The sequence below is a fragment of the Bombina bombina genome, chromosome 1, assembly GCF_027579735.1.
Source record: "Bombina bombina isolate aBomBom1 chromosome 1, aBomBom1.pri, whole genome shotgun sequence".
Lineage (NCBI taxonomy): Eukaryota > Metazoa > Chordata > Amphibia > Anura > Bombinatoridae > Bombina > Bombina bombina.
Genome location: NC_069499.1, coordinates 1,488,982,654 through 1,489,005,792, shown reverse-complemented (window position 1 = coordinate 1,489,005,792; position 23,139 = coordinate 1,488,982,654). Strand labels below are relative to the sequence as shown.

Genomic DNA, 23,139 nt, shown 5'->3' with positions numbered 1-23,139 from the left:
ACTACAGCCCTTATCCCAGCCACTACAGCCCTTATCCCTGCCACTATAGCCCTTATCCCTGCCACTACAGCCCTTACACTACTGTATTTGTAGATTGATGCATTTTATTTGAACATGATGTATATTGCATAGATGTTTTAGTTTGGATTGGATGCCAGAGGCTATATATTTGTATTGTATAGTATTTGTGGCACTATTGTGTAATGTCTATATGTATTATTAGTTTGTCAAAGTCTTTTTAAATAAGTCTTGCTCTATTAGTGATTGAGGGATTATATTTTTTAGGAATTATGATGTATTATGGCATTATGTAAGACTGCTAGAATTTACACTGAGTTTTATCTTCTATTTTATTGTATATTTTTATCAATCGCTACTGCATTTCTGATCGGAGGCCAACTATGTTTCATTGTCTTGACACTGTACAGTGACAAAGTTTAATCTAAATCTAAGGTTGGCTGTTTGTGTGTCTGAGTGTGTGTCCCTGAGTGTGTATGTGTCTGAGTGAGTCTTTGAATGTGCCTGTCTGTGTCTCTGAATGTGCCTGATTGTGTGTTTGTGCCCGTTTGTGTGTGTGTATGTGCCTAATTTTAATTTTGAAGTAGGAAGTGGCTGGCTGTGTAAAGTTGGTACATGGTACTTAGTATTAGTTACACACAAACACACACACACCAACAAACACTCAAGGTCTGTTCATTGGTCTTCATTAGTGACATATTTAATATAGGGAATTATTTACAGAGCCCCGGTGTTTGCTGAAATTCCTTTAAACTATAAAGAAAATATTTTGAGAGTTTTCCTCTCTTTCTCAGGTCTGAAGCAATACCTGAGGAAGAAAGGAAAACTCTTGAAAGCTTGTCTTTTAAAAGGGACATGAAACCCACATTTTTTCTTTCATGATTTAGAAAGAGAATGCAATTTTAAACATCTTTCTAATTTACTTCTATTATCTCATTTGTTTTATTCTCTTGATATTCTTTGCTGAAAATGATATCTAGATATGCTCAGTAGCTGCTGATTGGTTGCTGCACATAGAAGCCTCGTGTGATTGGCTCACCCATGTGCATTGCTTTTTCTTCAACTAAGGATATCTAAAAAATGAAGCAAAATAAATAATAGAAGTAAATTGTAATGTTTTTTAAATTTGTATTCTCTATCTGAATCATGAAAGAAAGATTTTGGGTTTAGGGGCCCTTTAAGTATTAGGTTAGTAGAATAAAAAGGTATCATTGCATACCACATTACTCTTTTTTTTTTTAGAATCTAATTTATTTATATATATATATATATATATATATATATATACACATATACACAACTAAATTTTATAATGATTTAGTGGTGAAAATTATTAGTGCCCCCCCAGTTTTGACTGTGGTATCTTATGTGCCCCCCCCTATATATTGTTCCTAGAGTCGCCACTGTATATATATAGTTTAATTATGCTTAGTAAAAAAATAAAACCACTTTGGTGTTCTTTTTATTTATTTCTCCCCCTTTTGTGAACGGACTCTATACAATTGTGGGATTTTACAAATTCTGCAAGAATTGGAAATGTTTGATCACAATATTAGCTCATTTATGTCAGTCACTAATTGCAGGCACGAGGGTTATAAAAAGGATATGTCCAGTGACTGAAAAGGCAAATTTTGCTACCCAAATGATAGTTTAAATGGTTTATAAACATTAATGTTCTATACATTGTGTAATAAAGAAAACGAAGTCACTGGAACTATAACCCTTGTGTGGTGCCATAAGTAACAATCAAAATAAAACGTGTTCGATGACAGAAGCAAAACATCAAATACTTATTATCGCTTTCCCTTCATGTGCTTAATAAACCGCATAAAACGTAGTCTCTCGTCTCCAAAATTTAAAACCACATATTTTCGCCTTAGCTGCCAATACGGACTGCGGTCTAAAGCGTCACGAATACGTCTTGCAAACCACAATTGGCGGAGGAAATACTTGTTCTTTCTTACATGGCAATTGAATTGTTGTTATAAACATTAGCAGGCCGCACCTCAGTACATACAGCATTGTTATTTACTCATGAGCAGCGGATGAACTTTACACCACCCAGCGAGGTGCGCTTAGCTGTGTCACGGCTCCTCCTGCTTCTGTTGCTTCGTATCTGGGAGCCGGGAGGCAGAATCGAAACCTAAGAGAGCTCCAGTTTCCTGGATGTCACGTGCACAGCGGCTCTTGCAGTGCGGTGAGTTCCTGGTATATAACTAGTACACTTTGTCATTGTCAGTCACAAGTATGTCCATCATGGCCCAGTCACTGGATGATATGGCTGAGGAGCTTACCTGCTCCATCTGCCTCTGTTTGTTTACTACTCCAGTCACAATTCCCTGTGGACACAACTTCTGCTACGAGTGCTTAGACCTCGCGTGGAAAGGTGTACTGCTGGAGGATTACTGCTGCCCACAGTGTAGGTGTTCATTTGATTCCAAGCCTAACCTAAGGAAGAACACCCTGCTCAGTAACCTGGTCAATCAGCTAACTGCAGCCAGAGGCGAACACAGCCTTGAAGTAAAAGAGAAATCTGAAGATGTGGTTGTAGAAGAGGAAGTAGAGATCTCTGATTCTGATGCTGTTCTTTGTGACCACTGCATGAAGGTGGCAGCTGTGATGACATGTCTGACGTGCATGGCATCCTTCTGCACTGTTCACCTGCAACCTCACCTGGAGAGTAAAGCTTATAAGGACCATAACCTCAAGCAGCCCCTGAGGAACCTCCAGCAGAGAAAATGTGCAGAACACAACAAGCTGCTTGATTGCTTCTGCTGGGAGCATGGGAAGTGTATCTGTTGGAACTGCATAGTGAACCACAAGCAGTGTCAGACGCTCAGCTTGCAGGAAGGCAAAGCAAAGAAAGAGGTAAGCGATTCATGGGGTGCACACAACAACAGAAAGTAGCAATAGCACTACACAAATTCTAAAGGGATGCCCTATTTAAAGGGACACTGAACTCAAATTTTTTATTTCATGATTCAGATAGAGCATGCAATTTTATGCAACTTTCTAATTTACTCCTATTATCATTTTTTTTCTTCGTTCTCTTGCTATCTTTATTTGAAAAATAAGGCATCCTGACTTGTTTTATTATTTTAGAACTCTGGACAGCACTTTTTTTATTGGTGGATTAATTTATCCACCAATCAGCAAGAACAACCCAGGTTGTTCACAAAAAATGGGCTTGCATCTAAACTTACATTCTTGCATTTCAAATAAAGATACCAAGAGAATGAAGAAAATTTGATAATAGGAGTAAATTAGAAAGTTGCTTAAAATGTCATCCTCTATCCGAATCACGACAGACAAAAATTGGGTTCAGTGTCCCTTTAAGTTATATACATTTTATTTTTGTCGGAAGTTTATATTTATAATACTCCGTATGTGAATTTTATTTTAAATATAGGAAAAATTTAATTTTATTTTTTATCTGATTAGTCGATAAATCAAAAAAATAATCGGCCGATTAACCGATTATGAAAATAATCGTTAGTTGCTGTGGCCATATAAATAGTAAAGCAGACTAAACTCTTAATATTAGTGTGCATGTTCCCCTTGGGACACTAAGTAACTGTAGGTACTATAATTGTATACACTCTATCCAAACTAGGTTTGAATAGGTCTGGATTGCAGAGTTCTCTGCTTGAATTAAAATATTCTAATATTGTGTTTATGTCTGTTACGGTTGCCTCCAGGCTGGCTGGAAGTTGGACCGTAGAAAAGGATGCTCCTAGCGCTCACCAAAGGAGCAGCAGCACCGTGGACACTATAACTGCTGCGTAGCCACCATCAGTAATGCAGACTATATGAACCACCGCTGCTGGGCTGGTATCTCGCCGTCTGCTCTGCGCCCTGGACCTACGACCAGGCTCCAGTAGGCGAACCTCTTGCTTCTGTAGCAATCCCTGTAGCTAAGGGAGTATGAAAAACATAGCAATCCCTGTAGTGATTATAAGCTGTCCCCTACAAACATGAGTCAAAGCTGCAAGTTAGAGGGACAGAAAATAGGTCTGATGTGCTGGAGCACACAGCCTCCTTTTTATTGAGGTTACATGCAAACAGGACACTCTCAGGGGGAGGCATAAAATCCCCCATCACACATTTGATATTAGATAGAGAGACACTCCCTTTGACAGGCCACAACATTTACTTCAGCAGATAACATTACACACAATAAAACAATGCAGTCCACCTTATCAATACTAGTCTGATTAGACAATGGGAAAGTTGATCACTAAACCTAATTAGAGCTAATCCCAGCAGACTTGTATTTAGAATAGGTTTCTTGAAGCTGAACAAAATTTAACTCTTAATGGCACACAATGAAACTGAACCAAGTGGGAGAAAGCCAGGGACAAGTCATTTCACAGGTCTGGGGACATAGTCTTAAAGGGGGCATTGTTCACCAGAGTCACAATATGTCCCCAGACGTTTCCCAAAGGGCCACACACACCCAACAAAAGTCAATATACTCTCAGGGGCACAATCTTCCAGGGGCCATAGTCATGAGGAAGGAGGCTGGCAAATAGGCTTCTCCAAAATCCAGGGAAGCAGGGCAACCTTCCATTTAAAGGGCCAGTCACAAATAGCAGTTTGTAACATATCTCCCCTTTTGGAGGGAGACTAACAAGGCACCTGACCTTCTGTCGGTCAGTGCCTAAGTTAGTCTCGCAACCCACCCACAAATAAACACTAGCAGCAAAGCAGCCCCCCCACAACAAGTAGCACTGGCCTGTAGGTTCCAGGTTATAGGATGAAAGTGTAGCATCCTCTGCCTTCCTGGCGCAGCTGTGCAAATAGCTGATGGTACTTGGGGGGCAGAGGCCAGCGGCACTCTGCCCTGGTGCCAGCGCTTCTGCTGGGGTGAGGGGTTTGCAGGCCAGTCCTGTAACAAGGGGGTCTGTAGGGCAGAGGCCAGCAGCGTTCTGTTCTGATGCCAGCTCTTCTGCTGGGGGAATTGGGGCATAGTCCTGCCCGGTGGCAAAGGGAACGTGGGGGTCAGTGGGGGTTAACATCTCCACTGTTAACCCTGGGCCCAAGTTAGGAGTTAGCTGGGGAGGGGGAGATTGGCTTACCTCCTCCTCCTGATACTCCGGTGGCCGTTGGGAAGGGAGGTCGATGCTCTCCGCTTCCTGTGGAACATGCTGCGGCTGGGGAGAGAGACCGGTTGTCTCCTCTCCCTGGAAGGCACACTCCGGCTGGGGAGGGAGGTCGATGCTCTCCCCTCCCTGTAGCTGGGTCTGTCGCTGGGGATCTGGGCCGCCTGCCCAGCATCCCTGTAGGGCCGGTAGAGAGACTGCGGTCCCATCTCCACCTGCCTGCTGGGGGTCCTCCCAGGACCAGTCTATGAGGCCTGCTGCCTCTGGTATCTCTGGCTGGGGAAGGGGACTGGTTGTCTCTTCCCTCTGCACGGTATACTGCCGCTGGGGAGGGAGGTCGCTGCTCTCCTCTCCCTGTAACTCTGGCTGCCGCTGGGAAGGGAGGTCGTTGCTCTCCGCTCCCTGTGACTCACTTTCTCGCTGGAGACCAGGTGTCCAGACCCTCAAACTCCACAGTTGGCGCTCAAAAGCTCGTGCCGCTTTGTTCTCCGTATCCAATTCCCGGATGATGCGACTGACTACCTCCTGTGCAGGGTCTGGACCATATCGGACTAGCCGCCTCTTTACCTCTGGAACGAAATCCGCGCCCTCATAGCGACGGATCAGGTTGAGGTGCTCTTCACAGGGTTCTGAATAGTGTCTTGTCAGCTCCATGCTGCTGTAGGTAGGGACGCTGCGCAGTGGCTAGCGTTGCCCTCAATAACTCTCCTACGATACCAGTGCTGTTGTGGTGCTGCTCCTTGCGCTAGGATGCTATCCCACCGCTGCCGCCAAATGTTACGGTTGCCTCCAGGCTGGCTGGAAGTTGGACCGTAGAAAAGGATGCTCCTAGCGCTCACCAAAGGAGCAGCAGCACCGTGGACACTATAACTGCTGCGTAGCCACCATCAGTAATGCAGACTATATGAACCACCGCTGCTGGGCTGGTATCTCGCCGTCTGCTCTGCGCCCTGGACCTACGACCAGGCTCCAGTAGGCGAACCTCTTGCTTCTGTAGCAATCCCTGTAGCTAAGGGAGTATGAAAAACATAGCAATCCCTGTAGTGATTATAAGCTGTCCCCTACAAACATGAGTCAAAGCTGCAAGTTAGAGGGACAGAAAATAGGTCTGATGTGCTGGAGCACACAGCCTCCTTTTTATTGAGGTTACATGCAAACAGGACACTCTCAGGGGGAGGCATAAAATCCCCCATCACACATTTGATATTAGATAGAGAGACACTCCCTTTGACAGGCCACAACATTTACTTCAGCAGATAACATTACACACAATAAAACAATGCAGTCCACCTTATCAATACTAGTCTGATTAGACAATGGGAAAGTTGATCACTAAACCTAATTAGAGCTAATCCCAGCAGACTTGTATTTAGAATAGGTTTCTTGAAGCTGAACAAAATTTAACTCTTAATGGCACACAATGAAACTGAACCAAGTGGGAGAAAGCCAGGGACAAGTCATTTCACAGGTCTGGGGACATAGTCTTAAAGGGGGCATTGTTCACCAGAGTCACAATATGTCCCCAGACGTTTCCCAAAGGGCCACACACACCCAACAAAAGTCAATATACTCTCAGGGGCACAATCTTCCAGGGGCCATAGTCATGAGGAAGGAGGCTGGCAAATAGGCTTCTCCAAAATCCAGGGAAGCAGGGCAACCTTCCATTTAAAGGGCCAGTCACAAATAGCAGTTTGTAACAATGTCCCTCTTAAGACCCTGCGTGATACACTATATCCAAACTTGGTTGGAATAGGTCTCAAATACAGAGTTATCTGCTTGAAGTTAAATACAATTTATTTTGGAGCCACATAATATTAATTGGAGGATGGATGGCCTTCAATTGAACTGGAGTATAGTTCCTAATATAGTTAGATATGGGACTAGATTTAATGTCAAACGTTTTAGGATTATAAACAAAGCAATGGAGGCTCCTCTATATGAGCACTTGAGCATGTGAACCCCCTGACCCCTGATGAACACCCTGACCCCTGATGAACACACACAAAAAAAAAAGAGTGAGAAATAAAAAAAAAATAATTACATTTTTAAACCTTTTTTGCTGATTTAAATAAAAAAATCCTCCAGACTCCACTGCAGTTTTGACTAAAAACATTTAAAATTGCCGTTTTTAATTATTTAGGCTGAAAGTGGAATGGTGTTTTGCCTAATACTTCTATCTATCGCACATGCTGTGCAGTGCGATAGATAGAAGTATAGGCAAAAGCACTTTCCACTTTCAGCCTGCATTGCCTTCAGCGCCACCTACAGGCCAGCCCATAGCTTTCCTAACCACACAGCTCTTATTGTGCGAGAGCCAGCTGTCACGTGACACTCGCACAATAAGAGTTGTGTGTGTGGGAGGAGGAGCATCGTGGGCTTCAATCAGTTCAGAGCAGGGGCGTAACTTCCACGGTCGCGAAGGTCGCAGTTGCGACCGGGCCACAGAGGTCTGTAACTTGTCAGGGGGGCCCATTAGCAGTGCTCCCTCTAAGATGCCTTGGCTCAAACTAGTTTACATTGTAAGGTTTTTTTTTATTTTTTTATTTTGAAAGCAGCCAGCGGGGGTGCTGCAGTAGTATGAGAACTGTCGTGAGGGCAGAGAGCAGGAAAAGAAGCCCGCACGGCACACAGCAAATGGTAACACCCTGTGTGCGGGCTTCTGTAGACAGGGTCAGCAGTTGGCAAATCAGAGCAGCCACTCTGATTTCAAGCAGGGACCCCGCATGCCTGTGACATTTTGCTTAAGAAAAAACTTCTCTGCTGCGGTTAGTAAAGGCAGCTATTGAGGATCAAGGTAGGGGCAGCTTTTTACTTTACTGTATATTACTAGTGTCAGCTTATCTTGCTCCTTAAAATTCACGTTCATTTGCTATTACTTTAGACAGGTCTGCCAGGAATTTTACGCAGACAGGCTGAGTAAGACCGTACTGATAAACAACTTGTTTTAGTAACGTTAAACAGATTAACGATCTCATGTGTCTCCTCTCAGTTTTACTGAATGGAGACACATGAGGTTGTTAATCTGTTATGTGACCCAACCTATGAACTCTGCTCTTTTTTTAAAAATACTATTGACATGCTGACCCCTTCTTTGGTGTAACGCTGGTTCCATAAAACTTCAGGAATGACTTGTAACAGCATATAGCAATAGCAATATCGTAGTATTGTCTCAGTCAGTGATAATACACAATGTGTAACATTTTGTGCCAAAAAGACTAAACCCTCTCTAATTCACCACATAATCCCATAGTCAATAAATACTATTAATTGAGGCAAAAATGAATGCATAATAGCTGAGGGCACTAAAATGAACAGTGAGGCAAGATAATAAATGCTTCTATATTTATGTGAGTTTTTATGTGTGTGTATATGTATGAATGCATATTTGCGTGTGTGTGTGTATATGTGTGTGTGATTGTTTTTATGTATTAGCCACAGATATGTCCTAAATATTTCCCCCCCAAAAAAATGTTCTGGTCCTTTGACCTCACTTCAACATGAACACATGTTTAATAGTTTACCAGTTGTACAGAACTTATAAAAATGTTTAAACTTTGCATGATTTTGAAATATTACATCTACAGTGGTGCAAAAAAGTATTTAGTCAGCCACCAATTGTGCAAGTTCTCCCACTTAAGAAGATGAGAGAGGCCTGTAATTTTCATCATAGGTATACCTCAACTATGAGAGACAAAATGTGGAAACAAATCCAGACAATCACATTGTCTGATTTGGAAAGAATTTATTTGCAAATTATGGTGGAAAATAAGTATTTGGTCAATATCAAAAGTTCATCTCAATACGTTGTTATATATCCTTTGTTGGCAATGACAGAGGTCAAACGTTTTCTGTAAGTCTTCACAAGGTTGTCACACACTGTTGCTGGTATGTTGGCCCATTCCTGCATGCAGATCTCCTCTAGAGCAGTGATGTTTTGGGGCTGTCCCTGGGAAACCCAGACTTTCAACTCCCTCCAAAGGTTTTCTATGGGGTTGAGATTTGGAGACTGGCTAGGCCACTCCAGGACCTTGAAATGCTTCTTACGAAGCCACTCCTTCGTTGCCCGGGCAGTTTGTTTGGGATCATTGTCATGCTGAAAGACCCAGCCACGTTTCATCTTCAATGCCCTTGCTGATGGAAGGAGGTTTGCACTCAATCTCACGATACATGGCCCCATTCTTTCATGTACACGGATCAGTTGTCTTGTTCCCTTTTCAGAGAAACGGCCCCAAAGCATGATGTTGCCACCCCCATGCTTCACAGTAGGTATGGTGTTCTTTGGTTGCAACTCAGCATTCTCTCTCCTCCAAACACGACGAGTTGTGTTTCTACCAAACAGTTCTACTTTGGTTTCATCTGACCATATGACATTCTCCCAATCCGCTTCTGGATCATCCAAATGCTCTCTAGCATACTTCAGACTGGCCCGGACATGTACTGGCTTAAGCAGGGGGACACGTCTGGCACTGCAGGATCTGAGTCCCTGGCGGCGTAGTGTGTTACTGATGGTAGCCTTTGTTACGTTGGTCACAGCTCTCTTCAGGTCATTCACTAGGTCCCCCCGTGTGGTTCTGGGATGTTTGCTCACCGTTCTTGTGATCAATTTGACCCCACGGGGTGAGATCTTGCGTGGAGCCCCAGATCGATGGAGATTATCAGTGGTCTTGTCTTCACCATAGTGGAGTTTGGAGTGTGACTTTTTGAGGTTGTGGACAGGTGTCTTTTATACTGATAACAAGTTCAAACAGGTGCCATTAATACAGGTAATGATTGGAGGACAGAGGAGCCTCTTAAAGAAGAAGATACAGGTCTGTGAGAGCCAGAAATCTTGCTTGTTTGTAGGTGACCAAATACTTATTTTCCACCATAATATGCAAATAAATTCTTTCCAAATCAGAAAATGTGATTGTCTGGATTTGTTTCCACATCTTGTCTCTCATAGTTGAGGTATACCTATGATAAAAATTACAGGCCTCTCTCATCTTCTTAAGCGGGAGAACTTGCACAAATGGTGGCTGACTAAATACTTTTTTGCCCCACTGTATATATCTATCTGTATATTATATATATATATATATATATATATATATATATATATATATATATATATATATAATATATACATAGTTACACACACATACACACACACACACACACACACACACACACTGTGTATATGTATGTATATGTATGTGTGTGTATATATATATATATATACACTGCTCAAAAAAATTAAGGGAACACTTAAACAACACAATGTAACTCCAAGTCAATCACACTTCTGTGAAATCAAACTGTCCACTTAGGAAGCAACACTGAGTGACAATCAATTTCACATGCTGTTGTGCAAATGGGATAGACAACAGGTGGAAATTATAGGCAATTAGCAAGACACCCCCAATAAAGGAGTAGTTCTGCAGGTGGTGACCACAGACCACTTCTCAGTTCCTATGCTTTCTGGCTGATGTTTTGTTCACTTATGAATGCTGGCTGTGCTTTCACTCTAGTGGTAGCATGAGACGGAGTCTACAACCCACACAAGTGGCTCAGGTAGTGCAGCTCATCCAGGATGGCAGGATGGCACATCAATGCGAGCTGTGGCAAGAAGGATTGCTGTGTCTGCAGCGTAGTGTCCAGAGCATGGAGGCGCTACCAGGAGACAGGCCAGTACATCAGGAGACGTGGAGGAGGCCATAGGAGGGCAACAACCCAGCAGCAGGACCGCTACCTCCGCCTTTGTGCAAGGAGGAACAGAAGGAGCACTGCCAGAGGCCTGCAAAATGACCTCAAGCAGGCCACAAATGTGCATGTGTCTGCTCAAACAGTCAGAAACAGACTCCATGAGGGTGGTATGAGGGCCCGACGTCCACAGGTGGGGGTTGTGCTTACAGCCCAACACCATGCAAGACGTTTGGCATTTGCCAGAGAACACCAAGATTGGCAAATTCGCCACTGGCGCCCTGTGCTCTTCACAGATGAAAGCAGGTGCACACTGAGCACATTTGACAGACGTGACAGTCTGGAGATGCCATGGAGAACGTTCTGCTGCCTGCAACATCCTCCAGCATGGCCGGTTTGGCAGTAGGTCAGTAATGGTGTGGGGTGGCATTTCTTTGAGGGGCCGAACAGCCCTCCATGTGCTCTCCAGAGGTAGCCTGACTGCCATTAGGTATCGAGATGAGATCCTCAGACCCCTTGTGAGACCATATGCTGGTGCAGTTGGCCCTGGGTTCCTCCTAATGCAAGACAATGCTAGACCTCATGTGGCTGGAGTGTGTCAGCAGTTCCTGCAAGACAAAGGCATTGATGCTATGGACTGGCCCACCCGTTCCCCAGACCTGAATCCAATTGAGCACATCTGGGACATCATGTCTCGCTCCATCCACCAACTTCACGTTGCACCACAGACTGTCCAGGAGTTGGTAGATGCTTTAGTCCAGGTCTGGGAGGAGATCCCTCAGGAGACCATCCGCCACCTCATCAGGAGCATGCACAGGCGTTGTAGGGAGGTCATACAGGCACGTGGAGGCCACACACACTACTGAGCCTCATTTTGACTTGTTTTAAGGACATTACATCAAAGTTGGATCCGCCTGTAGTGTGTTTTTCCACTTTAATTTTGAGTGTGACTCCAAATCCAGACCTCCATGGGTTGAAAAATTTGATTTCCATTTTTTAATTTTTGTGTGATTTTGTTGTCAGCACATTCAACTATGTAAAGAACAAAGTATTTAATTAGAATATTTAATTCATTCAGATCTAGGATGTGTTATTTTAGTGTTCCCTTTATTTTTTTGAGCAGTGTATGTGTGTGTGTGTGTATGCATATATATATATATATATATATATATATATATATATATATATTTGTGTATGTGTGTGAAATTTGTCAGAAAATGTACCTATTTCAGGTTTGCTTGGAGGGCAAAAGGAATTTATTATATGTTTGACATCCAAAATGTTAAAAATTATCAGCAGAATAATTGCTGCTGAAGTGTACGTTTTAATGTCTATTGTTTATGGGCACCAAAACAATACACCATTGCAGATAAATGCCCTTATTAGTATCATGTGGCAGCCCTGTTCAAAGTGATCACAACCCAAAATGAACAGATTTAAGCGCTGAAAACAGCTAAAAGTACTTGATAAAATCCCAAACTGATCATTTTGGCTTTTTTTTTTAAGAGTATCCCAAAACATTTTGTAATGGACCATTGGTTTTAAGCACTTTTAGTTGTGCCTACCATCTAATGCATAACAAAATTATATTACTAAAGGGAAATTTAATTCAAAATGATTTGGGGTAACTAGGTGTTAGGTTAAGGGGTCAAGATTTTAGTGGGTTACTTCTGTGTGTGTTTATGTGAGTGTATATGTGTTTGTGTAGGATACTGTGCCTGTGTATCAAAATCATGCTTTTTTTGGGGTGGGGGGGCGGGGGGCCCTTCATAGATTCTTGCACCGGGGCCCTGAGGTTTCTAGTTACGCCTTTTGGTTCAGAGTCAGACAGTCTTCAGATAGTGACGTGAGGCTGAGCCGTGAGGAGGACGGAGGTGCAGAGGAGAGCAGAGAAGCTTGTCTTTCAATATACACAGATTAGTTATGTACATACCTCACACACAGACTTTAACAACACACAGTAATACACATAACACACTGCCCTCACCTTGTACATAAGGATGTGTTAAGGTAACTGCCAGAGTGTGTGTGTGTATATATATATATATATATATATATATATATATATATATATATATATATATACACACACTAAAATGGGCGGAGCCATCTGAGGGGCGGGGCTAATGCTCCCCCATCTTCAAAAGTCACCAGCCACCACTGAAACAAAGACTATTGAATCAGACAAATCTATCCCAGAATATGATATATCTCAGGACCATACAAGTACAATTATTAAAAAGTGTACACAGAAATGCTTGGGGTAACGTTAGTATTCCAAGATAGATAAATATCTAATACTTTGTATATTCATACTGGCATACTCATTGATTCTATGCTTAGAATTAAATCTATGCTTAGAATTAAATATAGGGAATGTTTAATTAGGTCATTTTATCACCTTTGATTTTATTAACCTTAATTCTTAGCGTGCTAGTTGCAACTCAGGACAAAAATGAAGAGTATATGCATGTATCTAATTATATACAGGTATCTAAAGTATTATAATACTACCGTGAACCAAGTGTATATACCACAAATGAGAGCATTATGAGTTTCTTTTTATTATAATGAAGAAATACCCAGAGATTCATTATAATAAAGAAACACACAGATATATATTCATGCTCTGACCTCCTGTATTAGGTGGTCAGCTTTAACGCATTTATTTGGCATCCACTACGGTTGGTAGTGTCACAGTGATCAAGTGTGCAACCGCACGAAACATGTCTGCGTGTGGTCTCGATCGCTGACATTGTGTCTTCATTTTTTAGTGCTTTATTTCAGCTGTGTTTTGGCTGTCATGTTTTTACTTTTGCTACAATAAAGAAAGTTTTATTATAACGAGGAGATCTTTTGCGCTATTTGTGGTGTCCAAACTTGTGGAATATACTTTGCTTCTTTTGGATGCTGATTACAGACCGGCTCTGACGCCCCAGCTGCAGATCTCCGCCTAACTACACTCATTTACTCCCCAGCGTGACACGTTACAGCAAGCAAGTTACAGGTACTTTTGTTATATATTTCTTAAATACCGGATAGGTCTCTGTGTGCGCTTATACTTACATAGTGTGCAAGTATATATATATATATATATATATATATATATAGCCACAGTGTGTGTATATGTATAGTGTTGCATATTCTTTGTTCTCATGCTGACATTTGACAAAGGCACAATGTGGTGCCGAAACGTTATGTCATTTTAACTATGCCTTAATAAATTTGGAATATTTTAATAAGACCAATGAGTGCCTGCATTCTGTGGAATACATTATTTATTTATTTTTATATATATATATTAACCCTTTAATGACAGAGGACGTACCTGGTACGTCATAGGAAAAGCTCCCCTTAATGACAATTGACGTACCTGGTACGTCCTCTGTTGTTTGAAGTGCTGGAAGCGATCATGATCGCTTCCAGCTGCTTACAAGGGATTGTAGTGATGCCTCAACATTGATCCATCACTGCAATCCCATATTTTACCCACCGATGCAGAGAGGGCCACTCTGTGGCCCTCTCTGCATCGGCTATTGCGGCTAACACATTCGTTGGTGTGTGGGAGCAACTCCTCTCAATTGCGTTGGCTGTTTTTTTTTCTAAGTTGTAGCCCGATCGGCTCTAATGTTGCTCTGTCGGCGGTTGCGGCCGGGGGGGGGGGGGGCGTGTGCAACTTATGCACTACTGTTAAAAAAAAAAGATGATGCAGTTGAAGGAAGGGATCTCCGTTGTCAAGTAAGGGATCTGGGAGGGGGAGGGATGTAGATTATTGAGGGGGGCCAGCTACACTACAGAAAACTAATGTTTTAAATAAAAAAGTAAAAAAAAAACAATTTTTGGGGGCAAATTGGGTACTGGCAGACAGCTGCCAGTACCCAAGATGGCGGCAAATAGGTAGGGGGGAGGGTTAGAGAGTTGTATGGGGGGATCAGGGAGGTTGTGAGGTAAGGGGGATCCATCACTGCAGACTGTATGAAGAAAATAATAATAATAAAAAAAAAAATGCTTTTTATTTCAGTACTGGCAGACTTTCTGCCAGTACTTAAGATGGCGGGGACATTTGTGGGGTGGGGGAGGGAAGAGAGCTGTTTGAGGGGGGATCAGGGGGTGGGATGTGTCAGATGGGAGGCTGATCTCTACACTAAAGCTAAAAATTAACCCTACAAGCTACCTAATTAACCCCTTAACTGCTGGGCATATTACAAGTGTGGTGCGCAGCAGCATTTAACGGCCTTATTATTACCAAAAAGCAACGCCAAAGCCATATATGTCTGCTATTTCTGAACAAAGGGGATCCTAGAGAAGCATTTGCAACCATTTGTGCCATAATTGCACAAGCTGTTTGTAAATAATTTCAGTGAGAAACCTAAAATTGTGAAAAATGTAACATTTTTTTTTTATTTGATCGTATTTGGCGGGGAAATGGTGGCATGAAATATACTAAAATGGGCCTAGATCAATAATTTTGGTTGTCTACTACACTACAATAAAGCTAAAATTAAACCTAAAAGCTCCCTACAAGCTCCCTAATTAACCCCTTCACTGCTGGGCATAATACACGCGTGGTGTGCAGTGGCATTTATCAGCCTTCTAATTACAAAAAAGCAACACCAAAGCCATATATGTCTGCTATTTCTGAACAAAGGGGATCCCAGAGAAGTATTTAACACCATTTATACCATAATTGCACAAGTTGTTTGTAAATAAATTCAGCGAGAAACCTAAAGTTTGTGAAAAAATTTGTGAAAAAGTCAACAATTTTTTTTATTTGATCGCATTTGGCGGTGAAATGGTGGCATGAAATATACCAAAATGGGCCTAGATCAATGCTTTGGGATGTCTTCTAAAAAAAAATATATACTTGTCAAGGGATATTCAGGGATTCCTGACAGATATCAGTGTTCCAATGCAACTAGCGCTAATTTTGAAAAAAGGTGGTTTGGAAATAGCAAAGTGCTACTTGTACTTATTGCCCTATAACTTGCAAAAAAAGCAAAAAACATGTAAACATTGGGTATTTCTAAACTCGGGATAAAATTTAGAAACTATTGAGAATGGGTGTTTTTTGGTGGTTGTAGATGTGTAACAGATTTTAGGGGTCAAAGTTAGAAAAAGTGTGTTTTTTTTCAATTTTTTCCTCATATTTTATATTTTTTTTATAGTAAATTATAAGATATGATGAAAATAATGGTATCTTTAGAAAGTCCATTTAATGGCGAGAAAAACGGTATATAATATGTGTGGGTACAGTAAATGAGTAAGAGGAAAATTACAGCTAAACACAAACACTGCAGAAATGTAAAAATAGCCATTGTCATTAAGGGTAAGAAAATTTAAAAATGGTCCGGTCATTAAGGGGTTAAAAAGATGGTAACCCTTATTTGAAAGTGGGGCTTTGATTCCCTGTTTCGAGATGGTACCCAGCATATAACTTGCATTTATATAGTTGTCTTTATTGAAACCACCCAATTTCCCTTTACTCGGAATCTAGTAACTAAAGCATGGCACCTTGAATCTGATAGTTTATTATAACATTCTACCAATCATCAGATAGATGTACAATATATAATTTGATATACAGGTATACCCCGCTCATACAGAGGGTTAGGGACCGGAGCCCCGCTGTAAAGTGAAAACCGCCTTAAAGTGAAACAAGGGTTTTAGCTTTCTTTTCACTTGCCAGTGTGTTTAAAGACTTGAAAACATGTTTGAACATACATATATTAGGGATGCAAGAGTGCTACGTTTAGTTTAACACTAGCACAGCACAGTATTCAATTAGTATTCAATAAATACTGTACCTGTAAAATAGTGACAATTATTGTAGTACAATTTGCCAGACTATAGCACTGAGGCACAGATTGCACTGTAATGATGTGAACAGAGTGAACTAAGCATAACATAATGGTGCCAGTCACTTTTCTCTCAATCTCACAATGATTACAGCACTGTTTAAAATTCCTAGGAGGTTGAACTTCAGCTCCACAAAGCACTGTATTGGCAAAGCGCTGTAAAGTGAAGCGATGTAAAGTGAGGTATACCTGTAGTAATCTTGAACTCTCATTGTGGTTTTAACTTCACTGTGTTTTTTTTAATATTGTTAATAAAAGTTATGTTTTAGCATAGAACATGTTGTTACTTTCTAGAATGAGATGTTTCCACATTAGGGGAGACAGAAGTGCTACAAAGTGCAAACTTTTTTTTGTCAACTAAGTTCCTTTTTCTTTTTTGGCTTTAGATTGTGATTCATGGGGTGCGTTATTCTGGATTCTACTCCAGAATTTAATATTTTTTAAAAAAAGATAATCCCTTTATTTGCCATTCCCCAGTTTTTTTTTATAACCAACATGGTTATAATAATATACTTTTTACCTCTGTGATTAATTTGAATCTAAGCCTCTGCAGACTGACCCTTATTTCAGTTCTTTTGACAGACTTGCATTTTAGGCAATCAATGCCCTTTCATAGGTAACTCCATGGGCGTGAGCACAATGTTATCTATATGGCACACATGAACTAACACCCTCTAGCTGTGAAAACTCAATTGCATTGAGATAAGAGACGACCTTCAAGGGCTTAGAAATTAGCATATGAGCCTACCTAGGTTTAGCTTTCAACTAAGAATACCAAGAGAACAAATCAAATTTGATGATAAAAGTAAACTGGAAAGTTGTTTAAAATTACATACCCTATCTGAATTTTTAAAGTTTTTAATTTTGACTAGACTATCCCTTTAATGAAACCGTTCACCCGGAAAGGTGGTAGTTACAAATCTCTTGTGTATATTGTATACTATGATTATATTATAGGTGGCACTTAAAGTGATAGTAAATCCTAGCGTTTGTGAAACGCTAGGAATTACCAGTGCAACAAATTAAGGGCACTTTTATTCATGAAGTATAAAATACTTTCCTTTATTTTTTTGCATCTTTCGCCATGCTGAGCGTTACTCTTAGCCAATAGCAATGGGGGCTAGTTGGCATTATGCCGGACAGCTAGCATGCTATTAGCTAAGAGTACCTCCGTGCAAAATAGCGTTCTGCCGTGGGCGGACTGAGGTGCTCAGCACGGCAAATGCTGCAAAAAAAATAAAGGAACTTTCAACATGAAGTATTTTTTATACTTCATGACTGAAAGTCCCCTTTATTTGTTGCACTGGTAAATCCTAGCGTTTCACGAACGCTAGGATTTATTATCACTTTAACATAGCACAAAATATGAAAGAACAACACATTGCAGTTTGTACTTTGTGGATTGGACACTTTGTATCTGTATTTAATGTGTATTTCTTTTTCTGATGATATTATGTAAATAGTGTATTTTTTGTTAGAATTTATACAAACAAGAATGTGCTATTAACAGCAATCGGACATTGTGTTTAACATTGTTTATCATTAATACGAATGATAGAACAACATTTATGGAAAACCTATGGCCTGAGAAATGTTGGGGGAAAGTACATATTGACATTATTGGGCCTACAATTTTTTTTGAAAATATGTTTAAATATGTTATTTAGTGTTACTTCCAACTAATGCTTAGTGTCTGATAAGGCAACTGCCACAGCTTTGCTGGTGGAAATAAAAATGCCTCTGGATGTCTGTCAAGTTTTTTTTTTTTTTCTTTTTCATGACAGTAACGTGCTGTTTTTAAACTTTATTACAGTTTCAAATACTTTCCTGCATGTGTAGAGGGGATAATGACTCTTCCTTGGGTCCAGTTGTGAGACACATGAGGCAGATGTGAGGCGTAATGGTTGTTGATAGGGGAGGTTCAGGGTCATCAGATTTCACAGTGAATAAGGCAACATAGAAACTAAATATACAACGGACTACCTTTTTTAACTAATTGTTTTTACAGAAGTGAAATCTATGGCAAAATAGGACGTTATTGTTCCTCCCTTCTGTAGAACGAAGATGCTAAAATATGGTTCCTATCAATATATCAAATAAAAAAGAGGAATGTGCAAAGTATTCTACTATAAAACAAAGTGTATTAAATACATGAGAAGAGAGAACCCATTTAACATAAAAACATAGCAGGTACAAAGCTTACGCATTTCAGCATAGCACCGTAGTCATAGCTAATTTGCAAACACCTGTGACTAAAATAATAAAGAAAATATAAACTACAAAGATATTCCCATAGGGGGCGCTTCCTAACTACAAGTCCTATAGTGATAATAATTAAGATAATTAATACTATAATCAATGCATCATATCTGAATATGGCACAACAAAAAGCATAACATATAAAGTCCTTAACATCCATCAGGAGGCGGCAATCTGTCAAAAGGATGGTCAGTCCCTGGTGATGATTGATCTGAAAAGGAGGACACAGAGGCGCCAATATGGCCTAGTAACGTCTATAAAGATGAAAATTCAATGTGATATAAGAGGGTACTCACAAGGATAAAGCACCCAATGGTGCAGATGAAGCAGACTGGATCAATTGACAGTGGTCCTGCTCACTGTGTGCTGATGAAGGAAGCACTCAATCAAATATACCACAGACAAGGCATCCGTTCCTGTGAGTGATGAAACTCAACTACCATAGCCTAGTACAGCATATACAGGCAAAAATCACACTTATTGGTCACACTTACAATGAGAAACGCACCTCCAGGTGCAGTAATGGCTAGCTAGGACCTCTCAGCCTGTGCTCAGGCGTTGATGGATTCCACTCACCAGCCACACAATATAAAAAAGTCCCAGGATAACAGCAAGTGTATCATAAAAGCAAACTTTTATTAAAACAAAGCGACGCGTTTCTCAGCTCCTCAAGGCTGTTTCCTCAGGCTATACAATAAAAAAACACCTGTGACTACCTTACAACCTTTAAAAGCCAATACTGCTTTTTCAATGGTTAAAACACAACTACGTTAATGCATCATATACAATTTGAAATTTACAAATATTTTCATATATATAATTCTTAAAATGCCTGTTAGTATTTCATCATATAAACATCAAAGGGTACAAATGTTTTAATTGAATAAAAAAACATAGTTGATGAATTTCTAATATTAGGCAAACACTATAGGGCCGTGATAAAATAAGACTATACAAAAGTACTAGTCTCTGGTAGGATACAAACCCATGTTTCTGAGGTGCCATATGTACCCTGTCTATGGCTTGCTATTTGAAGCTGTCAATATTTTTATAATGTTTCTTAAGAAAATGCTGCACTATTGGGGTGGTTGATTTACCAATAATAATTTATGAAAATTGCTCTCTATTTCTTGAATTTTCATCTTTGATAGTGAGTCCCACATACTGTATATTACATAATTACACAAGTAACAAGATATATCACAAAGTTGGATGTACATTTTAACCCTTAGTGACCAGACCATTTTTCAATTTTCTTACCGGGGATGTTTTTACATTTCCGCGTTGTTTGTGTTTAGCTTTAATTTTCCTCTTTCTCATTTACTGTACCCACACATATTATATACCATTTTTCTCTCCATTAAATGGACTTTCTAAAGATAACACATTATTTTCATCATATCATATAATTTACTATAATTTTTTTTTATAAAATATGATGATTTTTTTTTAAAAAACACACTTTTTTTTAACTTTGACCCCCAAAATCTCATGCATCTACAACTACTAAAAAACCTCCCATGCTAAATAAGTACAAGTAACACTGCTATTTCCAAACCATTTATTTTTCAAAATTAGCAAAAGTTACATTGTAACACTGATATCTGTCAGGAATCCCTGAATAACCCTTCACATGTATATATTTTTTAGTAGACAACCCAAAGTATTGATCTAGGCCCAGTTTAGTATATTTCATGCCACCATTTCACCACCAAATGCGATCAAATAAAAAAAATTGTTAACTTTTTCACAAACTTATTATTTACTAACAGCTTGTGCAATTATGGCACAAATGGTTGTAAATGCTTATCTGGGATCCCCTTTGTTCAGAAATAGCAGACATATATGGCTTTGGCATTGCTTTTTGGTTATCAGAAGGCTGCTAAATGCCGCTGTGCACCACACTTGTATTATGCCCAACATTGAAGGGGTTAATTAGGTAGCTTGTAGGGTTAATGTTAGCTTTAGTGTAGAGATCAGCCTCCCACCTGACACATCCCACCTCCTGATCCCTCCCTGATGCCTCTCTAACAGCTCTCTTCCCACTCCCACCCCTCAAAGTTCACCCCTATCTTAAGTACTGGCAGAAAGTCTGCCAGTATGAAAATAAATGTTTTTTTTTTTTTTTTTTTTTTACATATTTTCTGCAGTGAAGGTTCCCCCCCCCCCCCCCAACAGCTCTCTATTCCTCCCACCTCTACCTATTTACCGCCATCTTAGGTACTGGCAGCTGTCTGCCAGTACCCAGTTTCAAGTAAAAACATTTTTTTGAAATTATTTAACCCCTCTTTTTTCTGTAGTGTAGCTGTCCCCCACCCCCTCCCAGATCTCTTTCCCAACAGATATCCCCCCCTCTCCCTCCGTCCCACTCACTACATTCTGTTCTATAGCAGAGCGGTCCCACCTGTCAGTATATTTATAAGAATCTTAGCAGTACTCTCCAAATAATATGTGAGTATATGGCAGGGTTATAACTTAATATATTTAACAATCTTTCTTTAAACTAAACCCACAATCAAATATGCATATACTAAGACAATAAAATTTAATATAAATTCCTGAATTCTTTATTATTAGTAAATATCTATGAACACATTGAAATATATCTGTAGGAATCAGAATATGAATCAATATTATACGCGTTTAAAAACTATTAAAATATGCTGTGTAGAGTTCATACAAGTTTACCTTATTCACAATAGAATTTCATTCAGTTAACACAATGAGATTCCAAGATATTTAATTGCTAACATTCAAGCAATACAATTTTAACAGTGCTTAGTTAAACAATAGGACAGTATATATATATATATATATATATATATATATATATATATATATATATATACTCAGCTATTTAGCTACAAATGATTCTAATACAATTCTAATTAGGATACTAAAAATACATATATTCTTACTGTAAACAGTTATAATTAAAATCAATTCTAAGATATATATTCTATATTTTGCACAGATGAATTACTCAGCGTACAAAAGATAAACTTAACCCTATACAGGACTATGAATATAAACAAAAATACAAACTGCTCTCTTTAAATCTATTAAATAGAAATTGAGTATGTTCTTACCAATAATATATATATATATATATATACAGGGAGTGCAGAATTATTAGGCAAATGAGTATTTTGACCACATCATCCTCTATGCATGTTGTCTTACTCCAAGCTGTATAGGCTCGAAAGCCTACTACCAATTAAGCATATTAGGTGATGTGCATCTCTGTAATGATAAGGGGTGTGGTCTAATGACATCAACACCCTATATCAGGTGTGCATAATTATTAGGCAACTTCCTTTCCTTTGGCAAAATGGGTCAAAAGAAGGACTTGACAGGCTCAGAAACGTCAAAAATAGTGAGATATCTTGCAGAGGGATGCAGCACTCTTAAAATTGCAAAGCTTCTGAAGCGTGATCATCGAACAATCAAGCGTTTCATTCAAAATAGTCAACAGGGTCGCAAGAAGCGTGTGGAAAAACCAAGGCGCAAAATAACTGCCCATGAACTGAGAAAAGTCAAGCGTGCAGCTGCCAAAATGCCACTTGCCACCAGTTTGGCCATATTTCAGAGCTGCAACATCACTGGAGTGCCCAAAAGCACAAGGTGTGCAATAATCAGAGACATGGCCAAGGTAAGAAAGGCTGAAAGACGACCACCACTGAACAAGACACACAAGCTGAAACGTCAAGACTGGGCCAAGAAATATCTCAAGACTGATCTAAGGTTTTATGGACTGATGAAATGAGAGTGAGTCTTGATGGGCCAGATGGATGGGCCCGTGGCTGGATTGGTAAAGGGCAGAGAGCTCCAGTCCGACTCAGACGCCAGCAAGGTGGAGGTGGAGTACTGGTTTGGGCTGGTATCATCAAAGATGAGCTTGTGGGGCCTTTTCGGGTTGAGGATGGAGTCAAGCTCAACTCCCAGTCCTACTGCCAGTTTCTGGAAGACACCTTCTTCAAGCAGTGGTACAGGAAGAAGTCTGCATCCTTCAAGAAAAACATGATTTTCATGCAGGACAATGCTCCATCACACGCGTCCAAGTACTCCACAGCGTGGCTGGCAAGAAAGGGTATAAAAGAAGAAAATCTAATGACATGGCCTCCTTGTTCACCTGATCTGAACCCCATTGAGAACCTGTGGTCCATCATCAAATGTGAGATTTACAAGGAGGGAAAACAGTACACCTCTCTGAACAGTGTCTGGTG

General features: G+C 40.1%; 1 protein-coding gene across 1 annotated transcript in view; it reads left to right on the top strand.

Moving 5' to 3' along the window:
* The first annotated feature begins 2,147 nt into the window (after positions 1 to 2,147).
* The window catches only part of TRIM25 (tripartite motif containing 25), a 171,269-nt gene continuing 150,277 nt past the window's right edge, over positions 2,148 to 23,139 (top strand). Inside the window, exon 1 of the mRNA XM_053707343.1 lies at positions 2,148 to 2,886. Coding sequence (XP_053563318.1) covers positions 2,266 to 2,886 — 621 coding nt within the window. The 5' untranslated portion in view covers positions 2,148 to 2,265. The remainder of the gene's footprint in view (positions 2,887 to 23,139) is intronic.